We start from the raw sequence: 13,034 nt of genomic DNA, 5'->3' as shown, positions 1-13,034 counted from the left end.
GGTATAGGCTACTCTGTGTCTTTTGTAGCCAACCATGTGGCTAAGAGAGGCTAGGAAATACTTAAACTAATACAAAACAATCATACCCTCCTTTCATATCAAACAATACCAAGAAATTGACAGGCCTGTTAAATCAAGGGTAAGATCGATCGTTATTCTTCATGAAACGGGCACAGCCCATTTTTATGTTATTAATTCTGCTAAAAATGAATTAATAAATAACAAAATTACGTCATAATTATGACTTTATGTCGGCCATAGAACTCTATTTTAAACAGACAAAATAGCCATTGGGGTTTCTTTCACTTTACCTTGCTAGGAACCCTTCCCAGCAGTTAGGCATATTACAATAAATATTATTTTTGCAAATAAACTTCTGACCTTCAACACAGTCATGTCTTCCGAATTTATTCCTTTCTCTGCTGACCAGGATTGATTTTCGTTAATTAATGTTTTTATCAGAGATAGTCACCACAAAGATACTGAGCTGTATTCAAGCACATAAACCAATTAGTGATTTCATGTTTGGTCAGTGGTTGTGTTGGTCAACTATAATTAATTGGTGTTGGTTTAAGGATTAGGTGCACTGTGTGCAATAACTATGAATGGCCTCATTCCAGTGGCATATTATCAATAACCTCAATTAAACAATCATAGTGCAAAATTTGACCTTAAGTTGCAAAGTATGAGTTTTTGTACTCACATTTTCAAAGGTCATTCAATGAATGCACACATGTATTGGGGTTAAAGAACTGTGCCCTGATAGATGAGCATGTTGTAGATTCTTCACACTGTAAACAACTAGTTCATGTGCAAACATGTTCAAAACATACATAATTAGAATGGTCAAATGTCACCGTCTATCGGATTCTAAGAGGCGGTAAACTGGTTTAAACCATACAAAGGTCACGGGTTATTTGGTGTTTTTATAAGTCCATTAATTTTGTATTTTAAACAAAGAATATACACACATCATTTTATCCCGTGCATATCAGAAAACAATAATAAAATAAAATCCTAGCATATTGTGGTTTTATTTCTGAGCTGGGCATAATTTTAGCAAAACAATTAAGGAGTAAATCTAGCAAGAGTGAAATTAGAAGCTTTTCACAAAGTACATGCCTATATGTGGCCCCTCCGTAGAGGGCGCCACAAAAAGACTAGTTTGCGTCTGACGTCATCTCGTCAAACTCGAGCACGGTTTGTTTTCAAATGTCGTGATGATATGAGTTGCTGAACGCGGCGGTAAAACTGGGCGCCTTATTGTTAATTTTGCACCTTCAAACATACAAACCGCCTTAAAAGTTAGGCATTTAGGAAACTTTCATTCGCGAAGGTACCATGTCAACAATGCCTAGAAAAGTTGCTTTTTGCCTTGTAAAAGTACATTATTTTTCGCCATGTTCTGCTATTCCTTTCCTCCTATCAGCACCAGATAAATCGACCTTCCTTTTACGCGCTATATAACCAATCAATGATCGTAGGGAATTTGATTGACAGTGACGTCAGACGCAAACTAGTCTTTTTATCTCTGTCTTTCAGTATAGTATGAATTGACATTTTATTTTCTGTAATTCAAAATTACATACACACAATAAATTATCATATTAATTACCACTTCCTTCATTCAAATCATTTATCACACACCTACATACAGACAAGTAAATCAATATAGTGTTTATCCCTATTGTACTCTGCTGTAAGCATGGTAAGCAAGCACGGCGTCAATGTAGACTTCCCTGTCTCTGGATGTCCTCACAAAATTCACACACCCTATCACAAACACACTTCCATACCTTTAAGTAATTTAGTAATTTTGTAAGTTGCAATTTATAATTAATTTACTTTGTATTCTAGGTTGGTTATAATAATATGAGCAGAATTTGGTTTGTCAAAAATCCTTGCAACTCCTAACGTGCGAAAATATTTTGCGCCATTTAGTGCCAAATTTTGGGGAGCTCAAATTTCAAACTTAAATGGTATACTATTGTCATGCGAGTACAGGGGCAGGAACTGTTGTACATCTTTTTAGAGCGTAATATTGAAAATGTGTCCCATAAATGTGTGCCAAAATCGTTTGCTTCCCTTTCGACCTTGAAAATATTCCTTGTCCATTACAAGATTCCTAAATTATTTTACCTCTCCTAAATAGTTATAGTTGTCGTACGGAATCGATCATTTGAACAATTCGGATAATTAATTTCGTAAACTATATCTGTAGTAAAAAAAACCCCAGTATTGCTTGTTTTCGTAGTTGTATTATTAATATAAATTATTGTGCAAAACGATATTACATAATTACGACGCCAACTAAATGTAAAGGTCCACTCTGATCATGCTGATGAGGTACAAAATAATCAGTTTTGTTTATCTTTTATAGTTCTACCTTACAATACAAAACAATGTCATATCATCCCATCAGGCATGGATTGTCAATTTGAACATGTTCAAGTAAATTCCAACAAATTATAATTCATCAGGAATGGATTGTTCATTCCAAGTAAATTCCAACAAATACAGTGATGCTTAATGATGTGGGCCTAACTGTAGACTATGCCATAGTCGATTTTTGATAAATAAAAATGTTATTAATCATGATGAACGCATTCAGTTGAACTCGAAATTATACTGATATTTAGTACATCAAAATACTAGTATAAAATGGTTATGAAAAAGTTTAGGCTATATAATTATATTTGTGATAGTAAAAGTAAAGTATAGGCCCTACGTAGGCTTATATTATTGAATGCAACATATCATAATGCCATAATTATAATGACACTTCAATACTGAACAATTCTAATTTTAGAATCTGCCAGTTTATTATCCGATTGGGAAGCTAACAAACAGAGGGCGTACGGTGACTGAAAAGATCAGTTGTGAAAATCTATCAATTGTGCACTCATTAATTAAATCAGAGTTTTAAAAGCTTAAATGTAATAGCCAGAGTAGTGCACAATTGGCAAGTGGACTACGGAGAAGTCTAGCCTAACTGTGGAAAAGGCTTGAATTTATAAGCCAGCAGCTTTTCATTTGAATTTTTATCAAACCACATCCTTATCTTCGGACCAGCTTTTACAACAAGTTTCATCAACGCTACTACATCAGACTCAGCGTTATGAGAGTTGTCTTGAGATCTTCCAAAAGCGCTCCTGTACAGATTTGGTAACCTGTAACCTCCTCTTGGTTTTCCACGCTCAGTGTTCCGGAAAGCCTGTAGACTATCACCGCATCTTATATCTGGTATGGTTACTCCAATTGATGCAATCTTCTTTGCCAACAATATGAAGTCATATCCCGAGCCGTTGTGGGCGATAAGACATGCAGGTTGAGCTTGCCGTTCAAAGAATTGAGCAATCAGCTTCCCGATTTTCTCGTCAAATACCGCTTTCCCAGATTCTTGCAACAGAGCTTGGCTGAGTTGGTTTTCCTTGTAGGCTATCTGCAAAATATAGGATTTGTATGAGGATTATGGGGTATACAATAAATGCGTTAAACACTGTTAAACGAAAACAGGCTCATTTTGGTGGATTCCTAACCGTCCTATTTGTGCACATTAACGTTGCATTGTGGTATTAAGTGTTATTGGTACTGTTGAAAATCTTATGTTCCACTTGTTTCAGGGTTTAAGGTTTAAGGATAGGATTTAGAGCAATCTCAGCATGGATGAATAGCAGGTTACCGGGAGCCAGACTTGTAGTATTGGGACCCGTCATGAGTACGGGTACGGGTACGGGTCCCAAGCCATGAGTACGGGTACGGGTCCGGGTCCCAGGCCATGGGTACGGGTACGGGTACGGGTCCCAGGCCATGGGTACGGGTACGGGTCCCAAGCCATGAGTACGGGTACGGGTCCGAATTTTCTTGATATTTTTCCAGTTTGCTGCTCATTTTCTCTATCAGTCAGAGTGTGAATGTGACATGTAGTATTATACATGTGTATGGGTGGCATAAAGTATCCACATCAGGCTGGAGGCTGTCACAATGTAAACTAATGTAGGTATCTACACTGTAGCATACACATTTTGTGTAGCCAGGGCCATATTTTTTCATGGCCCTGGGCTGGGCCAGTATAAAATTTAGGGCACTTGCTATCTGGCTCAATGTGTTACTCCCCACCCATCCCCATCCCATGTAACCTAGATTTGCTTTGACTATGATCATAGGACTCACAGTGTACAGTGCAGTGGGACTCATGAGTGGGAAATGAGAGTAGATCTACTCTGACTCTCACTTTCCTGCATGGCATTTAGCCATGTACTGTATGGTACCCGTACCCATGGGTACGGGTACGGGTCCCGGGCCATGAGTACGGGTACGGGTACGGGTCCCAGTCCATGAGTACGGGTACGGGTACGGGTACGTCCGAAGCCATGAGTACGGGTATGGGTACGGGTCCCAGGCCATGGGTACGGGTACGGGTACGGGTACGGGTCCGAAGTCAAAAGAAGGCATGAGTACGGGTACGGGTACGGAGCCACGGGTACGGGTACGGAAATTGGGACTCGAGTACGGGTACGGGTACGAGTACGGGTACTACAAGTCTGCCGGGAGCCGAAATATAGAAGATATAACAATAATGAAAAATCTAACCACTGAACTCTAACGTCATGCATAGTTATACAACTTGTAATAATGTGTATTCTTTACCTCTTCTCCTGGATCTACGCACAAGACAAGTTTATCAACAACTCGAGGGAGTTGGTGGTTAATGGAGCCTGCTGCCTGGTCCATAGCCTCTCTGTGTACAGCCAGAAAAGCCATTTCTGCAATTTCATTGTTGGCAGCAAAACCACTAGCCTCAATATCAAGAAAAATGAACGTTTCAATCTTTGCTACAGCCATCGTCACCAATAAACATGTATTTCTTGACCAGAAAGAAACGTACGACACATTTGCAAACCACAAAATTTAAAATGGTTGAAATTCAACAACCAAGTTCACAGGGGGAGCGCGTACATAACACATAGCTTATGGGATTCAAAAGGTCGATTATTTTTACTTGCTTTTAAAAATTATCTTCGAGACCTTGGAAAGATAAATTCAGATAAAAAAAAATACGAACGGGTATGTCTTTTCACACTCTTACAAGCCATTCTGTCATATTGTCACTTTGTTTTAGAGGTTTGTCTTTTGTGGATGAAAAGATAATACCTTTTGTGCTATAGTCCATTCTTTACCCACGTTCTGCATTTAATGTACAAGCACGGAATCCCGACTGAACTGAGGAGCCTCCCCCGGGTGTAACATGCATTGTTTACAGATGCTATCATGATCGTAACCATGATTACAATAATTATGATTGCGTGATCACGTATACTGTAACATAATGGCACGGTTAATGAAATCATATATAAATATTGTAACAAAGAGATAAGATTTTTGACGTGAACAATATCGCTGAAGGTCACGTTCACATTACCATTTGAAATAAAATGCAGTGAAATCGGTAATTCGGTATTGTTTTAAATCAAAAACTTTATACAAAGTATTCGGCAATCACTCCAAAGTCTTTCTGGCACACTTAACTTCTTTCTGTAACCATAATGGGCCGGAATTACACCTAGCCCAGTGGCGTTCCGTGGCCGTTTCTACCCTGGGGCTGGAGAAAAGGTTCAATTTTGCCCACCCCTTCAACATCCCGAAAAGTTGGACGCAATTTTTTTTTGATGGTGTCAAAAAGTGAAGAGAGAAAAAAAGGGGGATAATAAGCACTAGCAACCAAAGTTTTTAAACAATTTTGGACAACTTTTCCGCCTTTTTTCTTTAACAACTCGTTTTGCCGCCCTTCTTTTTCTGCTGCCCCTTCCTTTACGCCGTCCCCTGCTTTTACCCCGGGGGGCTGGCGCCCCAAAGCCCCACAAATACGCGCATGTTTTGTAAACCCTTCGGGTTAGGGTTAGCATATTGCGGCCCATTGTGGTTGTAGAAAATATTTTTGGCACACCATTTTGAGAATTCGCTACCCCAAGGTCTCCATAATCATTGCACAGCTCCTAAGTGTAAGGCAGGCAGTTTAGTCTAACCAGCAAGGAATTCAGTATCCGATTTCCGCTGGTGTCTTCGAACTCCCCGGGCGAACTCCACAAAACTCCGAAATTTGGATCGTACTAATCCGTATTTCTCGAATTCATTCAAGAGAGTAGGCTACAAGGCTACGTTTCTGCAATGAGTTGGAAATACTCGGTTATCGGAAACTAGGTGTTCTTGTGATATGGATGGGTTTTCGAGCGTGTTCTAACTGTTCCTCGTGATTTTTGAACCGGTAGAATATTAAATTTGCATCAAATCCAGTTGTTTTAAGGTCCAGGCCTATGTTAAAAGTAATAGTCAGATTACTCTATTAGCTGGAACATCAAATGGAGAAAATGTTTGTATATATTATTATATTCATATGGAGTTAGGAAGAGCTTGGACTTTGAAAAAAAAAGCTCGCAATGGCGTTTTGTAAGAATATCATTTGATATTCATTGGAGTTTCCAGTGATAAAAAAGATCTATAACAAAAACCTTTTTGTTCGAAAATATTAAAATTAATACGATTATGCAAAACCTTACAAAGCTCGTTTTATTTATGTAATATTTTGATTCCAATCCAAAGTTTCAGAGTTACTATGAATGCAATTAATTCTATCACCCATATAACACGTTATACAATGTCCTTCACAAATAATGTGTTGATTGATAACTAAGCTTCGTATTGTCTCAACTTGATGCCATCTTATAGCAACTCAATCACATTCACAGCATATTTCCATCATACATGTACACAAACACAATGCACACACGAGAAATAAACAATTGTCGGAACTGTCGGTAGAGTCTTCTTGCCGACGTCTTGTGTCGGTTCCACTTTTCACCGGTTGCGGTTGGGAAGATTGGATAATGTATATTGGCTGTTGGTTGGATGGCGGCGGCGGTTGTGGCTGGTAACCAGGTTGAGTGTTTGGAGATGGAGTATACGGCCCTGGAGGGTAGGCTGGGTGGTGCTGAGCGGTTCCGACCGGTTGAGTGTATGGAGTATACGGCCCTGGAGGGTAGGCTGGGTCGTACTGAATGGTTCCGACCGGTTGCGTCGTAGTGGGGTGAATGCCAACTTGTTGTGCTTCGTAGGCTGGTGGCGCTTCAGTTGGTTGTGAGTCGGCCTTTACGCTTGCCATTTTGTAATTTTTAATTTTAGCTTCTAATTTATATCTGTGGTAGAAAAGTAAATTATATCAGTATTAATATTACGGTGATAAATTTGTGGTTGGATAATTGACTACAGACTTTTACTAAATATACTGTATATTGTGACCACACGGCTGCATGAATTACATTTTGTTTAGAGGTAAAAGGTTTCTGAAAATAACATTTTTACATAAAATGTATCTTTTCAATATCATTCATTGGTCATTTTGGTCCATTAACTTAAAAAAACGGTAACGGTACTCAAGTTGAACAAAAGTCGCAATTTTTCTCACTTTGGCCGCATTTTCAACAGTAATAATTGTTCGCCATAGTTTAAGGAATTTCTTAGGTTTAAACGGTATAAATATTATATAAAATAAAATGTATTCTCTTGATATCTACATGTCAGTAACTTTCATTTTTGCTTCGGAAGATCTTGTTCGTGTTTCGTAAATATCATGTAAAAATTATCGTTTTCATCTTCTTATCAGCTGTTATACAACCCATCAACCCAGTCTCTCTACTAAAGTGGTAATATTGAGCACTGTACAACATTCTTAGAGTGTTAATATTGTGCACATTAGTGCAGTGATAGCGCCATCTGTTATTTCAGTTTATTCCGTATATAAAACGTTTTGAAGCTATATTTTCACACAATAAAATTAATAAATAACTACATTGTTAAGTTAAAGCACCCAGGGGACGCTGGAACCCAGCAAACACAAAGACGTTTTTAAAACGTTTTAAATAAGTTATATTTTGGCTTTTGGTTTAGGTAAACACGTTTTAATAACATTAAAATGTCGGGTTATATAAAGGTCATGATAACGTTTTAAAACGTTTTGTATGAAAACACACTACAACAATATTTTGAAATGTTTTCAGAAAATATTATTGTAAACTATTTTTGCAAACATTTTTGCCAAATATTGTGTCAATACTTAAATAATATTATGTTGAAATATTTGAACCCAGCAAACACAGAAATGTTCTTAATATGTTCTATTCAAAACCTTTTAATAACATTTAAATGTCGGGTTATAAAAGGTCATGAAAACGTTTTTAAAACGTTATTGAAAATATTTTAGGCTTTCAACAACCCAAAAATAACATTCTGTTTAGAAAGTTTTGTATCAAGTTTTCAAGAATGTTTTTGGAATGTTATTAAAACGTTTTTATACCATTTACATAACCCAACATTTAAACGTTTTCTGTAAAACATTTTTGTTTGCTGAGCAGTAGATTATCAAAAATGTTTTTAAGGTTATGAAAACGTTTTATACTCTTAATATACCCTTTATATAACCCGACATTTAAACGTTTTCTGACAACCTTTTATAACCTTTTGCGAATGATGTCGAAAACGTTTTGTGTTTGCTGGGAAGAACCTTACATAACATAACAAGAAATATACATATTTTTTTTATTTAAAATACCTTGCGGATCCTTAAATATTCTGAAAAAAACCCAGATGGCGCTATACGGAATAATCTGAAAACAACATGATATTATGCTCAATATTAGCTCTTTAGTTTAAGAATGTTGTAGGCCTACAGTGCTTAATAATTAGCACTTTAGTAGAGAGAGACTGGGTTGAACTCATTGCTTAGTACTAAACGGAGAATGCATACTTTTGAGTCATTAATTAAAATTTTCCTCCGGGCCATTCCACGGTTTTGGGACAAAGGCAGGGTAACGTGAGTAACCAACACGGTGTCTTATAGACCCAATGCAATGGTCACTGCGTGAAATCGAAGGAGTTTGGTTTGGGCCGAGGTAATTTTCCGATTTTCCGAAGGAGCGTGAGCTCCCGTGCAAAAATTCCTGCTGTATATAGAACTACTTTATTTGCATCCAGTGCTTAATTAGCAAACAGTAATAAAATCGATACCAAGTCAATTGCGTTTATTCTAAACACGTACTTTAAGCAAACCAGATGCAACAAAAAAATTAGAAAACAAAACAAAAATTGAAGCAAAATCCAATTCCAAGACAAAAAAAGGGCCCTCTCGTATGAGGCACCCCAACACTTGTGTAAAAACATCAGACTATAACTTACCATCGTACGGATGAATATTCGGGACTTAATAAAGATCCACGCCGCATAAATTGATCTTGGACTATATTACTCCCATGAATGGTGCAAAAATTATGTGTGACGTGAAATTTATTCAGTTTGAAGGTTTAATAAACGTTGAGAGAAATCGGGAGAGAAATACGTTCCCCGCTTGACATATGATTCGTGCTTTACAAGACACAACAAGATCAGTATAAACGTCTTGCTATACGCATCGCCAGTAATATAAACCCACTTCTAGCATGGTCGCACCATGGAAGAATAAAAGACACAAATCTCGCCGCATCGTATGCCAATTGGAATATATTATTGGCTATTATCTATGATCTTGCCACATGAAAATTTAGATACAAAGGTCGTACTTGGTCAGTATCTAAAAGGGCAAATATAATGACCATCCATTACGTATAAATAAGTTAAGATCTCTGAGTTGTGCAGTTCATCACCGGGTTTCGTCAATCAGTCATTAAAATCATTTATTGTTCAGGAGTATGTCATGTCAACATCAAATGCAAGTATTGAATGGACTTTGCCCCGCATAAACATAAACAAACGTAGGCATATGCCTAGAGTTTAGAATACTAGCTCACCTTTTAATTTTCGAAAGGTCCATACATCAGTACAAAAATTAATACACTATATAAACAATTATTTGTATGGCCCAATTTGTACATTATACATATTTTGAGTAGTTTTAGGTCTTGTGTGCAAATTTTATTACAAAATGACTACATGTAAAGTCTATTAGAGCACGCAATTTAACCTCATTTTAGGCAATATTTAAGCCTGTAGCAAAACCTTCCATTTCCATTTGTTTTAATTTTTGGGTACGGGTACAATATTCAGTTGTATAATAGTCGATGCTTCTTGAGAGGGGCTATTGAACAAACAAAAATATCATATACCTCGGTATGTACGTTTTGCTCGGACAACATCATATCAATGGCAAGCTAATATTATGAGGACAACGAAAATGACTCCTTTTTTGAGAACATAGTCGTTTAAAATTGATATTCCGCAAAACCAACTGTAAGCTGTGAGTTCCTTCGAACGAGACAGATTTGACCTAGAAAATAGAGTGATGTCATGAAATGACTTGAGAGAATGGACTGTCAACAGTAACACTCTCAATGCACAGAACTGTATACTGTGTTTGTTATCAGAAAAAAACTCTGAATCAAGTATTACAGATTTAATGGTTTTTACACATGCTGATAAAATCAGGCCGCTTCTTTATTATTTATTAGTAAAGTGTGATATTACAATTCATATGTATCAACATGATGAAAATACCTGGACTAAAAAATAAAAAAATAATTTAGATCAATTTCACAGTACGAGCTTAGAATTTTAAGCATCTTTGTATTTATTATGTAAATAACCAATTTCTACGGCACGGGATCTAACCTTTGTTGTCCTTTCTCATTTCTCGTGGTACAAGGTCGCGCATTACACACAATATTATTTATTATTAAAGTGTGATATTACAATTCATATGTATATCAACATGATGAAAATACCTGGACTAAAAAATAAAAAAATAATTTAGATCAATTTCACAGTACGAGCTTAGAATTTTAAGCATCTTTGTATTTATTATGCAAATAACCAATTTCTACGGCACGGGATCTAACCTTTGTTGTCCCTTCTCATTTCTCGTGGTACAATGTCGCGCATTACACACATCACTGAATATCAAAAGTACTCTCCTGCTCGTGAACATAATAGTGTCCTACACAGCCAGTTTGGTTACGCGTAACCAAACTTGCTGCGGAGGAGACTACTCTTCATTTGCTGTATGCTATGCATTGGAAATCAATTTCGCTTCGAACGGGGGGAGGACCGTACGAGGCAGCATTTTACCAACACAATTTCTCTTTTTTCAGGAGAAATACGAATAAAAAATTCAACGAGTGTCAACTTGTATTGTAATAATTTTGAAACTTGGTTATTCCACAGTAATGATGTTATCATAGGTGAACTCACTCCACCTGAATATCCATTTATGAATTTTCCTCGTGGTACCCGCGGTGGTGGAATCGGTATCCTTCACAAATCTCACCTCAAGCTGGAAAATAGAACATTTCAAGAGACTTTTGAGTATGCCCTTATATCCAACTCCTCCTGCACTTTAAATTTTGTGGTTGTCTATCGACCAGATCCCTCTGGAGTTAATACATCACCTTTCCTTAGTGAATTCGAAGAGTTCTTTAGTAACGTGGATCTTCTGTCTGGTAGAACTCTGGTCCTCGGGGACTTTAACATCCATTGTGACCTGCCCTCAAAGCCTGAAGTGAAACAGTTCTGCACCATTCTCTCTTCCATGGGGTATCGTCAGCTCGTTGATGTTCCAATGCATAGACTTCTCCGCACCTTAGATCTGCTTATTGTTAAGGACAATGAGACTTTGGTTAGCGAATGGGATATAAACCCTACCTACTACTCTGACCATCTCATAATAAATTGTGTTCTTGATGTAACTAGAGTTATGATTTCCAAAACATTTAGAGTCTCACGTAATTTCAAAGCTATTGACCACCAAATTTTTGCTACTGATCTTGCAGAGAAGATAAACTCTGTTCTTGAGCAAGGTCATATAAACGTTAATGATCTTGTGAAGGGTTATAATAATGCGTGTCTAAATGTTTTGGATACTCATGCTCCTGTAAAGTCTAAGCCTCGTTCTGTTCGGTACAAACCCAAATGGTACAACGACAATGTGATAAAAGCCCGTCGTGAGAGGAGACGTTACGAAAGACGTTGGAGAAAGACCGGCTTGGATGCCGATTACCAAATCTACATCGACGCAAAGAGTACTGCTGCCGATGTTATTGTTAGGGAAAAATCAAATTTCTATAAAAATAAATTTGCAGACTGTACATGTAGCTATAAGGACATTTACAAAACAGTTAATGAACCGCTTAATGTTAGTGGCAATGTTCTCCCCGATAGTGACACATCTGCTGAACTTGCTAATAATTTTTGTGAATATTTTGTTGGTAAGGTAAATAAGATAAGGTGTGAACTTGATATGTATGATCCATGTAGCAGTAACTCTACCACATCTCATGAGAATCAATCTGTTGTATCATGTATTGAAAACCAATCTGTTGTTTCATGTAACCTATTTGATTTCCAACTTATTACTGAAGACGATCTGTGTAAAATCATTGCGAAGTGTCCAACCAAGAGTTGTCCTCTGGATCCCATGCCCACATGGTTGGTCAAACAACATCTTGAGACCCTTGCTCCCATTCTGACTGCCATTGTCAATGTTTCCCTCTCTTCAGGTGTTTTTCCTGCAGAGCTTAGTAAAGCAGTAATAACACCAGTCCTGAAGAAGCCCTCTCTTGATAGGAACCTGTTAAGCAATTATCGCCGGTCTCAAATTTGCCGTTTGTGGGCAAACTTATTGAGAAAGTGGTTTCTACTCAGGTCTCCAATTACATCAATGTCTATGAGTTGTCGGATCCGTACCAGTCAGCCTACAAAGTTTCTCACAGTACCGAGACTGCGCTTACCTGTGTCCAGAATGACATTCTTAGGGCTATTGACAACCAGCGTGCCGTTCTACTTCTGATGCTTGATCTTTCAGCAGCTTTTGATACCGTGGATCACAGTATCCTTCTGGAACGGCTCGCTGGTGATTTCAGTATCAAGGGTAAGGTGCAAAACTGGTTCAAGACCTACCTTGAGGGTAGGGGTGGGAGAGTTCATATAGATGGCGTTTTTTCTGACGATAAAAACCTCATTTATGGTCCCCCAGGGCTCAGTCATCGGCCCCAGGC

At 37.7% G+C, this 13,034-nt stretch overlaps 2 protein-coding genes across 2 annotated transcripts; one reads left to right on the top strand and one right to left on the bottom strand.

The window, feature by feature from the left end:
* Positions 1 to 2,983: 2,983 nt before the first annotated feature.
* LOC140170849 (three-prime repair exonuclease 1-like) lies at positions 2,984 to 4,885 on the bottom strand. Its single transcript, XM_072194062.1, has 2 exons — positions 4,651 to 4,885; positions 2,984 to 3,442 (listed from the first exon to the last, which is right to left on the bottom strand). The coding sequence occupies exons 1-2, from the start codon at positions 4,843 to 4,845 to the stop codon at positions 2,984 to 2,986; spliced, it is 654 nt and encodes a 217-aa protein (XP_072050163.1). The 5' UTR covers positions 4,846 to 4,885.
* A 6,366-nt stretch (positions 4,886 to 11,251) lies between these two features.
* LOC140170848 (uncharacterized) lies at positions 11,252 to 12,826 on the top strand. The gene has a single exon (XM_072194061.1). The coding sequence runs from the start codon at positions 11,252 to 11,254 to the stop codon at positions 12,824 to 12,826; it is 1,575 nt and encodes a 524-aa protein (XP_072050162.1).
* Positions 12,827 to 13,034: the final 208 nt, after the last annotated feature.

This window comes from Amphiura filiformis, chromosome 15, assembly GCF_039555335.1.
Source record: "Amphiura filiformis chromosome 15, Afil_fr2py, whole genome shotgun sequence".
NCBI classification, from domain to species: domain Eukaryota; kingdom Metazoa; phylum Echinodermata; class Ophiuroidea; order Amphilepidida; family Amphiuridae; genus Amphiura; species Amphiura filiformis.
This window is presented reverse-complemented; position numbering and strand designations above follow the sequence as displayed.